The sequence below is a fragment of the Eptatretus burgeri genome, chromosome 11 (assembly GCF_056783735.1).
Source record: "Eptatretus burgeri isolate ZD-2024b chromosome 11, Ebu_testis_v1, whole genome shotgun sequence".
NCBI lineage: Eukaryota > Metazoa > Chordata > Myxini > Myxiniformes > Myxinidae > Eptatretus > Eptatretus burgeri.
The window spans coordinates 27,536,499-27,553,042 of NC_140971.1; the positions used below are offsets into that span (position 1 = coordinate 27,536,499).

Genomic DNA, 16,544 nt, shown 5'->3' on the forward strand with positions numbered 1-16,544 from the left:
CGCTCAGGATGACGGAGCACGATCCACTCGCTCAGGATGACGGAGCACGAACCACTCGCTCAGGATGACGGAGCACGATCCACTCGCTCAGGATGACGGAGCATGAACCACTCGCTCAAGATGACGGAGCACGAACCACTCGCTCAAGATGACGGAGCACGAACCACTCGCTCAAGATGACGGGGCACGAACCACTCGCTCAAGATGACGGAGCATTAACTACTTGCTCAAGATGACGGAGCACGAACCACTCGCTCAGGATGACGGAGCACGATCCACTCGCTCAGGATGACGGAGCACGATCCACTCGCTCAGGATGACGGAGCACGATCCACTCGCTCAGGATGACGGAGCACGATCCACTCGCCCAGGATGACGGAGCACGAAGCACTTGCACAGGACGACGGAGCACGAACCACTCGCTCAGGATGACGGAGCACGAACCACTCACTCTGAATGATGGGGCATGGCAAAAGTTCCCACAGTGAGTGAACGATTCACTCAGAATGACATAGTGTGGTACCGCCCATCGACTGGAGGGTACTCGGCAAGTGGATTAAGCACTCAAGCAAGCACTCCAATGAAATGGTTGATAAGGAACAGCTGGAGAGGCTGTGGCTACATACCATATAGGATCCCTTTCACTTTAGAACCAGCCTTCATGCACCCACAGCAATTAAGGAAATAAAATGAATTTGTTCAAATATTGACTTTATCCACAAAAGAGTTGCTGTTTAATGTAGAACAACCCTGGAGACGGCAAAGTTTAATCACCCGTGAAATAAACATTGCAGATTATCTGCCATGTTGCCTGTTCATCTGTGCATCTGTTGGCGGTCCATGCAGACATTATAACCTTATTTTAAAACGTGCATTTTTCACCAGATTTGCTTTGATTCCTTGTAGAGCACCTCACAAAACCTCCAAAATATACACACAGATCTAGCAGATGCTATGGATAAGTCATCCCTCTGGGAAATAGGGCGTGAGGTCGAGCAGTGAATGCATTAAATCATATCTCTCAATGAAACTGGTTAATTTTGGCACATTCTTAAATCGTTTATTCACTCGATATAATTCTCTAAACAGGAGAAAAAATAAGTTTAACGCTTTGGAAATTACACATTTTCTTCTGTATATATGGAGGAGGGACCATGGCCTTGCTTCCTGAAAGTAAATCTGTATATCGGTTTAGTTTCAGACTTATTATTTCTTTAAATTATCAGATTTCACTCCGTATATTTCGACACTTATCTAGGCCGGACGATATCTGACGCTCAAAGCCGAAATAATATTTCCATGATATTCATTAATCAGTCCGTGAGAGTGGATCGTGGAAAATGGCATCATATAATGCATTAAAATCGCTTTAAGCTCCTAATTTGAAAACTGTAGCACTTACAAAAGCAATGTATGCAGCGATTCATAGCTATGATGAACAGGCATTTAATAATACGAGTGAGGAAAGTGGAAAAAAAAACCTTTATCGTTAAGAAATCGTTGCGGCCTGTTCCAAGTCAAGGCATGGTTGAGCAGGCCAAAAAACATGGCGGCTTCAGACCCCGGCGAGGTTACCAAGGATACGCGTTCAGACACCACAGAGAGTGGTTACCAAGGATACGCCTTCAGACACAACAGAGTGGTTACCAAGGATACGCATACGCCTTCAGACACCACAGAGAGTGGTGACCGCGCATGCACCTGATAAAGGATATAATTAAATAAGGCAGCTAATTATCTTCAAAAGGGGTGTTTTAATTAACCCAAACACCCAATTTTCACTGTTGCACTTCCTTGGAGTTTTCTTAGTACACATGCAAAGTTTCAGGCTGCAAGGTTTCATGGTTTTGGAATTAAAAGAACTGTCTCTCTCTGTTTCTGTTTCTGTCTCTGTGTCCCTCTCCCTCTCCCTCTCCCTCTCAAAACGGAGAATGGAGATCCATGATTAGTAATTCCTTCGCATATACCAAGACACTATTTGAAAATAAAGAAGAAATTGTGCTTAATGACAGCAGCTCAACTCTTGCTCGATTCCAACGCCGTCCGACCTGTTTGGCAGGTATATGTGGTGACTGGCACACACATGCGCAATGCAGTCGTTAAGTTACCTACAACCTCGATGTGGACTCCACCTCGTCTCCTCTACCTCAATCACGTGATGTGACGTGAGATTGTGAGGTGATGCGATTAAGGCGGTGAATAACCAAAACGCTGTTCAGTAGGCTGCGGTATTATTTCTTTCCCTTTATTGGATGCAAAAAAATTTTTGATTAAAAAACACAAAAATCGGTTCATAAACTTTAATGACGATGTAAACTTGATAACTGTTGAATTAACAATGGGTTGTAGAAGAACATCGTCGTAGTCACGTGGTTTAATGAATCACTTTGCGTTCTATTCGAGGCCTGCTCGGTTTGGGGGTTGAGGCCTAATCGGCCTCCTGCCCTTTGAAGGAGGACGGGAAAGGAGGAAGACGACATGTCGGTAAATTTAACGGGGGATGTAATTACACGTCTTGTTATGAACGTGGAGAGCGACGGGGCTCGATGGTTGTTTAGTGTCAGAATGTTATCGCCTGAAGTGAACCGTGTTCCATATGTTACACCTCGATGAACTTGTGAATGATTACGTGTGGAGCTCCACCTACACTAGTCCTGCGCTAGTTAGCTGTGGAGCAGCACTTTCCCACGTTAACTACTTACTAACACGATTAGGTGATTGTGCAGTGAGTGGGTAATAACCATTTAAACAATCCCCTCCAGGTATCTCTTGATGGGAAGAAGTTCTAACGGTTCTCGTTATCATTTCTGGATACCTGGTGTTGGCTCAGTGGTTAGGGTGGTGGCTTGGGATCCCCGGGTCCTGAGTGGGGGCCTGGTGTTGGCTCAGTGGTTAGGGTGGTGGCTTGGGTCCTGTGTTGGCTCAGTGGTTAGGGTGGCGGATTGGGATCCTATGGTCCTGAGTGGGTGTCTGGTGTTGACTCGGTGGTTGGGGTGGTGGCTTGGGATCCCCGGGTCCTGAGTGGGAGCCTGGTGTTGGCTCAGTGGTTAGGGTGGTGGCTTGGGATCCTAGGGTCCTAAGTGGGGGCCTGGTGTTGGCTCAGTGGTTAGGGTGGCGGATTGGGATTCCCGGGTCCTGAGTGGATGCCTGGTGTTGGCTCAGTGGTTAGGGTGGCGGCTTGGGATCTCCGGCTCCTGAGTGGGGGCCTGGTGTTGGCTCAGTGGTTAGGGTGGCGGCTTGGGATCCCCGGGTCCTGAGTGGGGGCCTGGTGTTGGCTCAGTGGTTAGGGTGGCGGCTTGGGATCCTAGGGTCCTGTGTTGGCTCAGTGGTTTGGGTGGCGGCTTGGGATCCTATGGTCCTGAGTGGGTGTCTGGTGTTGACTCGGTGGTTGGGGTGGTGGCTTGGGATCCCCGGGTCCTGAGTGGGAGCCTGGTGTTGGCTTAGTGGTTAGGGTGGTGGCTTGGGATCCTAGGGTCCTAAGTGGGGGCCTGGTGTTGGCTCGGTGCTTAGGGTGGCGGATTGGGATCCCCGGGTCCTGAGTGGGTGCCTGGTGTTGGCTCGGTGGTTAGGGTGGTGGCTTGGGATCCTAGGGTCCTGAGTGGGTACCTGGTGTTGGCTCAGTGGTTAGGGTGGCGGCTTGGGATCCTAGGGTCCTGCAGTGGCTGCCTGGTGTTGGCTCAGTGGTTAGGGTGGTGGCTTTGGATCCTTGGGTCATGAGTGGGTGCCTGGTGTTGGCTCAGTGGTTAAGGTGGCAGCTTGGGATCCTCGGGTCCTGAGTGGGTGCCTGGTGTTGGCTCAGTGTTTGGGTGGTGGCTTGGGATCCTAGGGTCGAGTGTGGATGCGTGGTGTTGGCTCAGTGGTTTGGGTGGTGGCTTGGGATCCTACGGTCCTGAGTGGGTGCCTGGTGTTGGCTCGGCAGTTAGGGTGGTGGCTTGGGATCCTAGGGTCCTGCATGGCTGCCTGGTGTTGGCTCAGTGGTTAGGGTGGTGGCTTTGGATCCTTGGGTCATGAGTGGGTGCCTGGTGTTGGCTCAGTGGTTAAGGTGGCAGCTTGGGATCCTCGGGTCCTGAGTGGGTGCCTGGTGTTGGCTCAGTGTTTGGGTGGTGGCTTGGGATCCTTGGGTCCTGAGTGGGTGCCTGGTGTTGGCTCAGCGGTTAGGGTGGTGGCTTGGGATCCTTGGGTCCTGTGTTGGCTCAGTGGTTTGGGTGGCGGCTTGGGATCCTCGGGTCCTGAGTGGGTGCCTGGTGTTGGCTCAGTGGTTAGGGTGGCGGCTTGGGATCCCCGGGTCCTGAGTGGGTGCCTGGTGTTGGCTCAGTGGTTAGGGTGGCGGCTTGGGATCCTATGGTCCTGAGTGGGTGCCTGGTGTTGGCTCGGCGGTTAGGGTGGTGGCTTGGGATCCTCGGGTCCTGAGTGGGTGCCTGGTGTTGGCTCAGTGGTTAGGGTGGCGGCTTGGGATCCCCGGGTCCTGAGTGGGTGCCTGGTGTTGGCTCAGCGGTTAGCGTGGTGGCTTGGGTCCTGTGTTGGCTCAGTGGTTTGGGTGGTGGCTTGGGATCCTAGGGTCCTGAGTGGGGGCCTGGTGTTGGCTCAGTGGTTAGGGTGGCGGCTTGGGATCCTAGGGTCCAGTGTGGATGCCTGGTGTTGGCTCAGTGGTTTGGGTGGTGGCTTGGGATCCTACGGTCCTGAGTGGGTGCCTGGTGTTGGCTCGGCAGTTAGGGTGGTGGCTTGGGATCCTAGGGTCCTGCATGGCTGCCTGGTGTTGGCTCAGTGGTTAGGGTGGTGGCTTTGGATCCTTGGGTCATGAGTGGGTGCCTGGTGTTGGCTCAGTGGTTAAGGTGGCAGCTTGGGATTCTCGGGTCCTGAGTGGGTGCCTGGTGTTGGCTCAGTGTTTGGGTGGTGGCTTGGGATCCTAGGGTCCTGAGTGGGTGCCTGGTGTTAGCTCGGTGCTTAGGGTGGCGGATTTGGATCCCCGGGTCCTGAGTGGGTGCCTGGTGTTGGCTCAGTGGTTAGGGTGGCGGATTGGGATTCCCGGGTCTTGAGTGGATGCCTGGTGTTGGCTCAGTGGTTAGGGTGGCGGCTTGGGATCTCCGGCTCCTGAGTGGGGGCCTGGTGTTGGCTCAGTGGTTAGGGTGTCGGCTTGGGATCCTTGGGTCCTCAGTGGGTGCCTGGTGTTGGCTCGGTGGTTAGGGTGGTGGCTTGGGATCCCCGGGTCCTGAGTGGGTGCCTGGTGTTGGCTCAGTGGTTAGGGTGGCGGCTTAGGATCCTAGGGTCCTGTGTTGGCTCAGTGGTTTGGGTGGTGGCTTTGGATCCTTGGGTCCTGAGTGGGTGCCTGGTGTTGGCTCAGTGGTTAGGGTGGTGGCTTGGAATGCTAGGGTCCTCAGTGGGTGCCTGTTGTTGGCTCGGTGGTTAGTGTGGTGGCTTGGGATCCTCGAGTCCTGAGTTCAAGCCCCGTTGGCTGCTGAATTCATACACCAGGGGGTTGACTCAGCCTCTCATCCTTCTGAGGTCGGCGAAATGAGTACCAGTTCCATTGTGTTTCCTGGTAGAGGGGCACTGCATCAGCGACCCAGTCGCGCTTCAAGAAATGATAGCTACCCCGGCAGCTAAGCTGCCATACGACCACCATTCCTGGGTGTCGGGATTGGTGATTGGTTACGAAATCTGGTTCAAACCTTTAGAGGACGTTTATTTTGTGGTTGAACGTGAGCTTCTGATATTCGTGTTTGTGTGTTAGGAGGGCAGGACAGACCTGAGACGGCTCGCCTTCTCCATCGTGACTTTTCTGAACGACCAACTGCATTCGGGGTCTCTGTCAGACGACGTGCAGGAAAGTCTGGAGGGTGAGCGCATTGTTTTCCAAAAGTCTTTTAAGTCTTGATGCCAAATCCGTACAACCTGCTTGGCACTCGTTGGCAATGCTGTTATGACCGCTGACCTGAATGCCAGACGTTTGGCCGATTGTTCTATAAACCCTTGCTCTATTTATTAATTAATTTTGTTTTCTCTCACCTGTACCCTAAGTGGCCACGCAATGTCTGGAAACGGCATTCGGAATTAGCATGCAAGACTCTCACCTCGCTACGCCCAGGTCTCTCGTTGACATCTTCTATGAAGGCACGGCTTCATTGCCGGTAAGTCGAGCAGTTTTATTCGTGGAGAACGGAATTGGCATTGTGAATATGTTTCCCCACAATGAATGCCAAGTGACCTTGAGTCCTGGATTTCCATCATGTGGGTTTGATGAAGAGTTCATCGCAATGTTCCCCAGAGAAGCAAAAAAAAATCGTACTACACCCCTAATCACTCGGCCCAGAATCTTTCACCCTCGTCTCCATCATCCTTGCCTCTGATGGATTGTTGGTAATTTTTTTTTTTGGCAATGTTGGCAGCACTTTGTACTACTTTGACGATCTTTATTTCTGGTTATTAGGAGCAACAAACTGCAACACAAGCTGATGAGAATCAGGCTGTGGAGCTGAGTACTGAACAAAGGGCTAACTCGGAGGAGCTGAAGAACCGAGGTCGGTTAAAGCGAAGTAGAGACTATTGACAATCCACACTTGTTTGAACAAAAATGTTATTTATATGGACAATGTGTAGTCTTTGTATTGTCTCTCGTCATCCATCGCTTTACATGTGCTCTTCAGGAAACCAACAGATGAAAAATGAAGCATTTGACAAAGCTGTGGAATGCTACTCGCAAGCAATTGCCATCGACAGAAGGAATGCTGTTTATTATTGTAACCGGTACTGCATTCCTTCCTTTGGGTTTGGGGTGGGAGTCTGGAGGTGGAATCGGTGTTGTTTGAGGGGTATAATTGCCTCCGCCACCAAAGATGGATGGAGGTTATGTTTTCACATTTGTTACTTACGAAATCTTTAGATTTCGTAAGTACATTGATGACTTCCGTTTCTGTTTGTTTGTGTGTTTGTGTGTTTGTTTGTTTGTTTGTAGGCACGATAACTCGAGAACGGAAGGAGCTACCAATGTCAAATTACACCACGTGATTCGCGAGGGTGATTGCTAGCGCTGATTAGATTTTGGTCAAAGGTCAAGGTCACAGTGAGGTGAAACATTCGATTTTTGATGGTTTGGTACAGAATCATCGTAGAAACTTCTGGTTTGCATCGCTACCTTCTCTCGAGACAGCTTTTATTAGACAAGGTCAGAGGTCAAGTTGATGATTTCGTAAGTACCAGTCTATGACTGCTTGTTTGTTTATCTGCGAGCAGGATATCTCAAACGGTTATGGACGAATTCGGAAGAAACTTTGTGGACATGTTGGGTGTGCGACGAGGACTAATTGATTCGATTTATTCGATTTACGGATCCGGCTGGATACGAGCATTTGTGAAGTGATTCTTCACCGTTAAGAAATGGGGCCAAAAACGATATATAGCATGATACCTCAAAATGGTGTGTACGGATTATGACAAAATTTGGTGGATGAGTTGTGCACGTGACAAGAACAAGCCGATTTAGATGTTGGTTAAGGTCCGGATGTAGCTCCGGTCGGTGGGATACAAAACATAAACTGTTCAGCTTGGCGGAAGTATGTGCTCTACCGAGTGCCATTCTAGTTATTACCCCGCGCACGTGAAGCGAAAGGCAGGGTTAAGCAATTGGTTTATGTCTGTCCGTATATCTGTGTTATCGGTTTATGATCGAGGAATAATTTATTTAAATTCAATGTTATATTTTGAACATGAATAGGAAGCCAAGTTTGTCGTTTTAACGTACTTTGGCTCTGAATTCCTCCCGACCGCACATGCACAAATGATATTTGTACTCTGCCTGCCTGAGAGTCAAACAAAATTGAAAATAATTCCAAACAGGAAACTTACTGTTTTAAGTATGTTACACAGAACACAAACAACAGGCACAAATGTAACATGTTAGAATGTTATGTAATAAACACTGGGGAAAATGACTGTAAATCCCGGAATGAATTAATTTATACGCCTTTAAACCTCTTCAAACCTTTCTTTAAATTGAATTATACATTTGAACACTATAGAACACAACTTGCCTTCATAATACTTCCAAGAACCACATGCTATATATTGATATATAGCATGAGAAGGTGTGGGTAAAGAAGTAAATCGGGGTAAAGAAGAGCCCACCATAATGGCTATGTACCGATCAATAAAGCCTTCATCCCCTAAATTGCAACTCGGCGTCATCTTGTTACTGTGTATCAGGATGGTTGGTGTATTAGACTGCTTCAGTAGTACTAAACTTCTGGATATTTTAAAATCATTATTTTATTTAAATTGAAGTACAGGAGGGCCTTGCCGTCCATGGGTTTCCCTTTCGCAGATTCTCCCTTTCGTGATAAATTTATGAGGGCAGTGTTTGTGGAATGCGGTCAACGTGCTCAAATAATTGTGGGTTGGTGAATTGTTTTCCACATTTATTCACTTAATTAACATGGGATGTTAACACAATAACCCCCTCAAACCCTCCAACATCATCATCACCATCAACTCTTCTTTGTCATTGCCAATATGGACATCGCCATGGCATTCTTGGATCAAGTTTATCATCATTATTAAAGGTAAGTTTCATGATCTTAATAACTCAAAGAAATTTAACTGTATGTTCTTAACACAGGAAAATAATACTTTATTTTATGTGCATAACCTTTTGAACCCTGAGCTCCTTGGACCTTCGGCTCCCCCACCCTGTGCTCCCTGGAGAAAAATCCGGCTGCTCAGGTATATAGTAGAGGTTTGAATAACGGCTGGTAAAACGGCTGTTCGGGTTCATAGGGTTAATACAAGAAAATAATACTTTATTTTCTTATGCCCCCGCTGACTGTTGCTGGAGGCATTATGTTTTCAGGTTGTCCGTCCGTCCTTCCGTCCATGCTAATTTTCTCTTTTCTCTGCAACCGCTTATCCGATTGACACATTTGTCACCGTAGGTGTAGTTTCAACCTGATGGGATCCATGGCCTGGCAGCCAGAATTATTTAATATTTTGAATCTGGGTTCAGGAATTGAAATCAAACTTTGCACAAGTAGGTATAATGATGTAATTATGTGGGTGGAGGCATATCTGGCAATGTTTAAGAGTGCCCTTCTCGTATTCTTAACTTTTTTTATCCATGAAAATAATCAGCACAAAAAAATGCACAGACATGTTAATTAAGGGTACAGTTTGGACAAATTTTAAAGTTGAAGTCCCTAACCAAATTTTCCCCATCATCCCCTAAATTTGCAGTTCACAGGAATTTTCAAGAATGTAACCCCTGTGAACAGCAGGGCCCTCCCTCATGTAAATACTTCAACACTGCGTGGGGTATCGTGTTCTATGAACTGTCTAGTTTTTGTAGCATTGGTGGTCATGCAGAGGTATAGAGAAAGTGAATGTTTTATTACCTCTGCCACTAAAGTTGGAAGGAGGTTATGTTTTCATCCCTGTCTGTCTTTTTGTTTGTCTTTGTTTGCTTTCCTGTTTGTGTGCAGGATATTTCAAAAATTTGTGGACAGAGTTGGATGAAATTTGGTGGGCAGGTTGGGTGTGTAACAAGGACGAACTGATTAGATTTTGGTGAAGATCTGGCTCCTAAATTTTTTTCAGTGATTCTTCACCAATGAGAGATAGGGCCAAAAACGATATATAGCACGATATCTCAAAAAGTTGTGGACGGATTCGGACGAAACTTGGTGGACATGTTTGGTGTGTGACGAGGAAGGATTATTTAAGTTTTAGTGATGGTCCGAATCTGGATCCGATAATTTTTAAGATGATTCTTCACCATTGAGAGATAGGGCCAAAAATGATATATAGCATGATATTTCAAAAATGTATTGGGCCAGATATGTTCTCATGGATCAGGCATTGTATAGCGGAGGTATGCACTCTACTGAGTGCCCTTCGAGTTTATTTATTTATTCATCCCCTTCCCCTCTTTTAGGCTTCATCTTCTCACCCCTTGGCCCCTTTAGTGCTGCTGCTTACAACCGGCTGGGTAACTTTTCAGCTGCAGTTTCTGACTGCCAACAGGCGATTTTCTTTGACAGTCGCTACAGCAAGGCGTATGGCCGCATGGGGTAAGAAAGGACGATGGTGAACTCGTTGTGGAAGAATGTTTGAATATTTTGTGATTTGCATATTTGTTTGTAATATTTGATTCTGAATTTTTTTTGCACCAGATTAGCTTTCAGCAGTTTGGGAAGGCACAGTGACGCTGCTGAATGTTTTCGAAAAGCGTATGGACTTGAATCTGGAAACGAAACATACAGGAGTAACATGGAGCAAGAGGAAGCGAAGGCACAGGAAGGAAATTTGGTGTGTTCCTGTGTGCTATGATTTTGCCCAAGGTTTGAAATTGTAAAATATTGGGACTTTTGGTAACAATGAATGCCTAATCTGACATCGCTGATGGAGGGCTATTTTGGATGCTTGGTGGTAACCCCATTTGCAAATGCGAGAGGTGTCTGTAAGTTCTGAATTGTTTTTAATACCCTGCTAAATGTATTGTTTTATAACTGTTTTTAATGAACAAATCAACAGTTTTAACTTTGTTTTTTTTATTCTAATTGCACGGCCGTAATTCAAAGGGGAGCACATGCGCATGAAAATACAGGCATCCCTCGTTATACGCCTGGGTTATGTTCCAGTAAACCGAGCTGTTTCGTGGTTAGCTGTTTCTCAACATGATGTTTTTGGGGTTTTTCCCCCAATTTATTGTAACGATAAAATTACCCAAAGTAAATTAAACACAAAATTAACATACTTCCATAGTATTTATAATGATTTAATTACAAATACTGTGCAGTACAGCTTGCACAAATAAAAAATAATTGGATACGCTGATGGCAAAGACCTCAGGGGTTTATTCAGCGAGAGGGGCAGGGTCGCCAAAGTCCTCGCTCTCTCCTCCGCTAACATCACTGCCCTCCTCGACACTCTCATTGGCTATGACGACGGCACGGCTGGTCTACGGAGTGGTGGTGGCACGGCTGATAGGCAGAATGGTGGTGGGGGCACAGCTCGTTTAAATTGCAGTGGAGGTGGAAGATTTCTTTGCTGTTATAAAGCTGTCATCCGTGAGCTGGAAGGCTTTTTGTTTCTTCTGTTGATACAGAACTTTGTAGGAGTTGATGGCACCGCAGGCAGCATGGGCAACCTCTCTACACCTCTTTATCTGAGCATCGTTTTCTTGCAACAACTCCAGAGCCTCATCAAACAGGGAGAGAGCCTGCCCTAGGTTCTTGACTGTGAGGCTCTTTTCTAGATTGGGGGAGTGTGGCTTTCTTCTCTTCCACCGCTCTCATCTACTCCAGCTGGAGAAGCTCCTCGTCTCATTTTCTCTGCAAGACTATCGAGGAGCTTGTTCCACATCACTGTTCGACCTTCGTAAAGCCAGCCTTATGTCCCAGCTACACTGTGTCTTTGTTTGCCTGCTGCACGTTCCTTGGATCGATGTCCCCCTTATCAATTCCAGTGGATTTGTGGACACATTCTGGCCACACTTTATTTATTTATTTATATATTTTTTCCCACACTGTGTTCGTAGTTGAAGTAGTTTCCTCATCCCATGCCTCGGTAATGCCGAGTGCCTTCTTGATATAATACTCCCACCAAAACTCATTGATTGTCGTATTGTCCCACTTCGGTGAGCTGGCCCATGGTGCAGCAGAGGTAATAGCTCTTGAATGTGGCTATTATGCTTTGATCCATGGGTTGTATGAGGGACGTGGTGTTGGGAAGGAAGAAGAGCACTTCATTGTTACGTGTCCATTTCTTCTTGCGTATGGCCAATATGGATTGCGCTAAAGTTTAATGTCCAGGTACTGTAGCTATGTGGCTGCCTCAGGGGTGAATTGGTGGAGACCTGAAAGTCCTCCCGATAACTTCTGCAAGGGAAGTGGTTACCTGTTGTTGGCTTAGTGGTTAGGGTGGTGGCTTGGGATCCTAGGGTCCTGAGTTCAAGTCCCATTGCCAGCTGAATTAACACCAGAGGGTTGACTCAGCCTGTCATCCGTCTGAGGTGGGTGAAATGAGTACCAGAGTAGCATCCAAAAAGGCTGCACATGAAGGGAAGGGGTATCAACAGATTGATTAAATCTGGTATTGGTGTGGTGCAGGCATGATGGGCCGAATGGCCTCCTGTGCCTTAATTCCTTGTAAATCCTTGCAAAGGACAGTGCGAGGTGATGTGCTCCATCGTCTGAACTTCTCCGCAGTCACAGAGTGCATCCGGCCTCATCCTCCATCAGTGGAGGGTACTACCACAAAGACCCTGTCCAGTGTGGAGCCTGTTGAGGGCTGTCCATTGCCTACGTGGCAGTGTGAAACTGGGTGGAGGAATGGTTGGATCATGTACAATATGTTTATTAGGTGATGTGGCAGCCTCCCAGCTGGCCCTCCACAAGTAGGCTTCGCATTGATTGGCTCCAGTAAGGAGCTCAGCACAGTTCCATGGTCGAGGCGACAGCGGGGATGTTCAGTGAGAAGGCGCTGGGCTGGAGTTTCAGTTGCCAAAATGCGGCTGAAGTATCTGGATGACAGCACATCCCTACAGATGGCTAGTGGAGCAATGTTGCAGAGACTAGGAAGCCACTCTTGAGGTTGAGAGTTCCATACACTTCTCATTTAAATGAACGTCGATAGACTTCATATTGACACTCACTGACAAGACTGGCACAATACTCTACCACTGATGGAGGGTTGGAGGGTTATTACTGCAAAGGCCCTGTCCATGCGTCCACTGATCCATGGTGGTTGGGTATGTGGGAGCATGCTCTAAAACCAACAATAAATTGTCTGCCAGGTTGTTGGTGGTGCAATATTCGGTGCATAGCTTGTAAAGGTGTAACCGGTTACGTAATTTTGAATGAGTGCGATTGTCATCCAAGCTTTTAAGGGTTAGAACGCCAGATGACTGGGAGGTGGGGCTTGTTGAAGCCTTTCAGCGCACAAGGATTATCTTGGTGATAAACTGTGAGGGGCTTCAGCTTCAAGTTCCCTTTGGCGTTGCCACCTAGAAGTAAGGTCAGCCTGTCCTTGGCACTGCCTTTTCTTCCCTGGAGATGAAGTTGCAAGAAGGCATTTTCTTCCATAAGTGGCCAATTTCATCAATATGAATGACCTGCCTTGGAAAATAGCCACCCCTCCTCAATCTTTTCCTATAGGATGTTGGGAAAGGCTTCAGCGGCAGCATGGTAAATACTGGCTAACTCACCCGCCAAGCGCAGGTTTGCACGTTGCTTAAACCTCTGAAACCATTCATGGCTTGCTCTGAATGTTTTAGCTGCTGTATCAGCCTCCTCTGGTCAAAAGTTGATTTTTTCACAGAATCCAAGAGACGTGCCTTCGCCTTCACTATGACTGGAAAGAGGGGTCTGATGTCTGATCCTCCATCCAGGTTGGTAACAGCTTCTCCATGTTCTCCATCACAGGGTCCCTTGTGTGAGTAATCAACTTTATGCTGGTAGATGCCAGATTTTCTGCAGCTTTCTTGATTCCCACCTTTTTAGTGATAGTTGTGATGGTAGAGGCTGAGTGCGTCATAGATTTTAGTCAAGCCTTCGCCACTCTCATACCTCCTGATGACCTCCAACTTTATATCCAAGGTCACAGCTTTACGTACTTTGATACTGAGAAGTGCAGTCAGTGATTGAGGTGGACGTTTGGCAGGCATCTTGATGCTATCTATTTTTATCAATGTGATTTTTTTTTTTTTCAGGGGTGCAGACATACAGGTATTATTTGAGTCAGTAGCTCTACAGTTGTCAGTCACGTGATCATATGCGGTGAGGTATTTTGAGAGTTGTTACATGGTGGTGAGGTGCTTTGAATTGTGCAGTGGGAGTGGTTTTTATACGCCCTATATATATATATATATATATATATATATATATATATATATATATATATATATATATATATATATATATATATATATATATATATATATATATATATATATATATATATATATATAGGGGTGTGTTATGTGATACCTGTCGTCCATTCATCCGTCCGTTCCTGTCCGCACTCTAACTCCCAAAGTTTTCAACTTTCACGTTTCATATTTGGTAAATAGGTACAGACTGTGGAGATGGTGTGTCGCGACATATGTTTGGCATCTAAAGTGGTTGCCATGGCAACCAGGATGCTGTTTTCCATGTAGTAGCACAATTCTGTATATACCTTCTTGTTCGGGCGTATATTGTGCTCACTTGCGCTCTTATTAATTATGCAGTGAGAGATATATATACTGAATTTTGCAACTGGAGTATGGGTGAACTTTTAAATTGCGTAGCGGGGACAGTTTTAAATTCCATTATAGGTGTTCTAGCGAGACCTTGAAACATTTTTCTGCCATTGTACGAAATCTGGTATCGATAATTATCGAGAGCCTTTCTTGTAGGAAAATGCAAAATGGATAACCTAATAGCGAGGGATTCCTGTGCACTGTATGGGGTGGTGAATATCGCAGTCATTTATTTTGAGGTAGCAATGTCTTAATTATTTATTTTTACCCTCTCCCAAGGAGAGGGTATTGCATCTGGGTGCATTTGTTTGTTTGTCTGTCCACACAGAATTTGTTCACCGAGGCCACAATGCCACCTGGTGGTGGCCAGTATTACACATTATCTGTTTTTTTTTTTTCAACCAAGTACCTCTATAATTGTTAGTGTTAAGTGCCATATGTACAATTACAATGCGAGCACATATGCACAGTAAACTAGCATGGCACTCGTAGAGCACATAGTCCAGTCTCGTGCGTTCATTCTGAATAAAATACCGTCGTTAACCCAACATGCTACTGTTATGTTCCATTGCTATTATGGCCCATATACCGGTATCATCCATGCACCCTATTGTGTCACATAGTTTCTTGGCATGGGTATGAATGTCATAAATTAAATTCTTCACTCGTATTGGGTCACAGTTCACACATGACGTTTTAGATTTTTCAGTGAAAGATTTCAATTCAACAAATTATGGCTGGAATACCACTTCACCGATGACATCATCGTTGTCACCCTATTTTACTTACTCCTTGGGGAGTTGATATATGCTAACTTTCAAAAAAATTTTCGTCAAGTGGTTTTAGAGAAAAGGACGTCTATATTTTTTCATTTAATCCAATATAGCTGCCATACCATGTGACCTCTGAGGTCAGAGTTAGCAATAAAAATATTCTCCACGGAGAGCCCCTCCTATGTTTAAAGTTTCGCATCAATCGGACAAGCGGTTGCAGAGAACCATTTTTAAAGCGAAAATGTGTAGATGCGTGCGCGCATGGGACACACACACACACACACACACACACACACACACACACACACACACACACACACACACACACACACACACACACACACACACACACACACACACACACACACACACCAATAGTCTCACATCCCCTTTGGGACGAGACTAATTATGTACTATTAGAATGCGAGTATATCTATGAAGAATGTGAGTACTGTACATCTATAAGGTACGTGTATTAAGAATGTGAGTGCGTCCACACCCTACAACTAGAAGGGCATTCGGTCGAGCGCATACCCTCCGCCATGTAATGCCTGATCCACAAGAACATATCGGGCCCAAAACATTTTTGAAATATCATGCTCTGCAGTACTAGATCGTTTTTGGCCCCATCTCTCAATGGTGAAGAATCACTTTTAAAAATTCCAGTAGTCGGATCCGGATCTTCACTAAAATCGAATCGGTTCGTCCTTGTCACACACCGAACCTGTCCACAAAATTTCATCCAGATCCGTCCACAACTTTTTGAGATCTCCTGCACACACACACACACACAGACAGACAAACTGACAGAAAGGGGTGAAAACATAACCTCTTTCACCTTCGGTGGCTGAGCTAATCAATTTGCAATTGGTCACTGGCTTTGACACAAATACAAATTTTTATTATGGACCCAAGGAATCAAAAAGCGACATATATTAAACAGTTCCAAATGGAACGGCTCTCCGTCATTGGAGCATTTAAATTGCCTCAGACGTGGAATCCTGTACAATAAACCCAAAAAGTTCTGTTTGTCATCGTCATTGCATCGTCTACATCCCAAACAAACACCACAACACAAACACACCACCAGATAAAACGAGTTCTGGTGAGTGTCCGCAACCTCTGATTGCTCTTTCTCATCATAATTTTATACTTGATGTCTGGCTTTTGGGCAGCATTTCCTTTTCATGGATAGTATTTTTGTAACCAACCAAAGTTGCTCTTTAAGGTATTAAGCGTCAACCACAGTGTGGATTTGCATCACATATAAACCGCTCCAGTAGGGACAGGTAGATTGCCTGAATTACCTCCTCCCTGAAGGTGAAGGTCATTAATGAGCGAGCTGAGTTTTCACTGACGTCCGATAGTGATGCGGTAACGCTTCTGAAACTACCTTGGTTTCTGGAAGCTTAGAATCCAAATTCTTAATTACTTTTTCTTTCAGCTGGATTTGAACGCACAATTTCTGTGATATGATCATGTCTTCACTGCTCAGGCACCACTTTTGTCAGTCCTTGATTGTCTGAAATGCAACTGATGCAGAG

At 46.0% G+C, this 16,544-nt stretch overlaps 1 protein-coding gene across 1 annotated transcript in view; it reads left to right on the forward strand.

The window, feature by feature from the left end:
• Positions 1–2,322: 2,322 nt before the first annotated feature.
• The window catches only part of LOC147016730 (small glutamine-rich tetratricopeptide repeat-containing protein alpha-like), a 33,029-nt gene continuing 18,807 nt past the window's right edge, over positions 2,323–16,544 (forward strand). Inside the window, exons 1-7 of the mRNA XM_085847904.1 lie at positions 2,323–2,484; positions 5,732–5,837; positions 6,019–6,128; positions 6,428–6,518; positions 6,645–6,744; positions 9,951–10,055; positions 10,158–10,293. Coding sequence (XP_085704030.1) covers positions 2,479–2,484; positions 5,732–5,837; positions 6,019–6,128; positions 6,428–6,518; positions 6,645–6,744; positions 9,951–10,055; positions 10,158–10,293 — 654 coding nt within the window. The 5' untranslated portion in view covers positions 2,323–2,478. The remainder of the gene's footprint in view (positions 2,485–5,731; positions 5,838–6,018; positions 6,129–6,427; positions 6,519–6,644; positions 6,745–9,950; positions 10,056–10,157; positions 10,294–16,544) is intronic.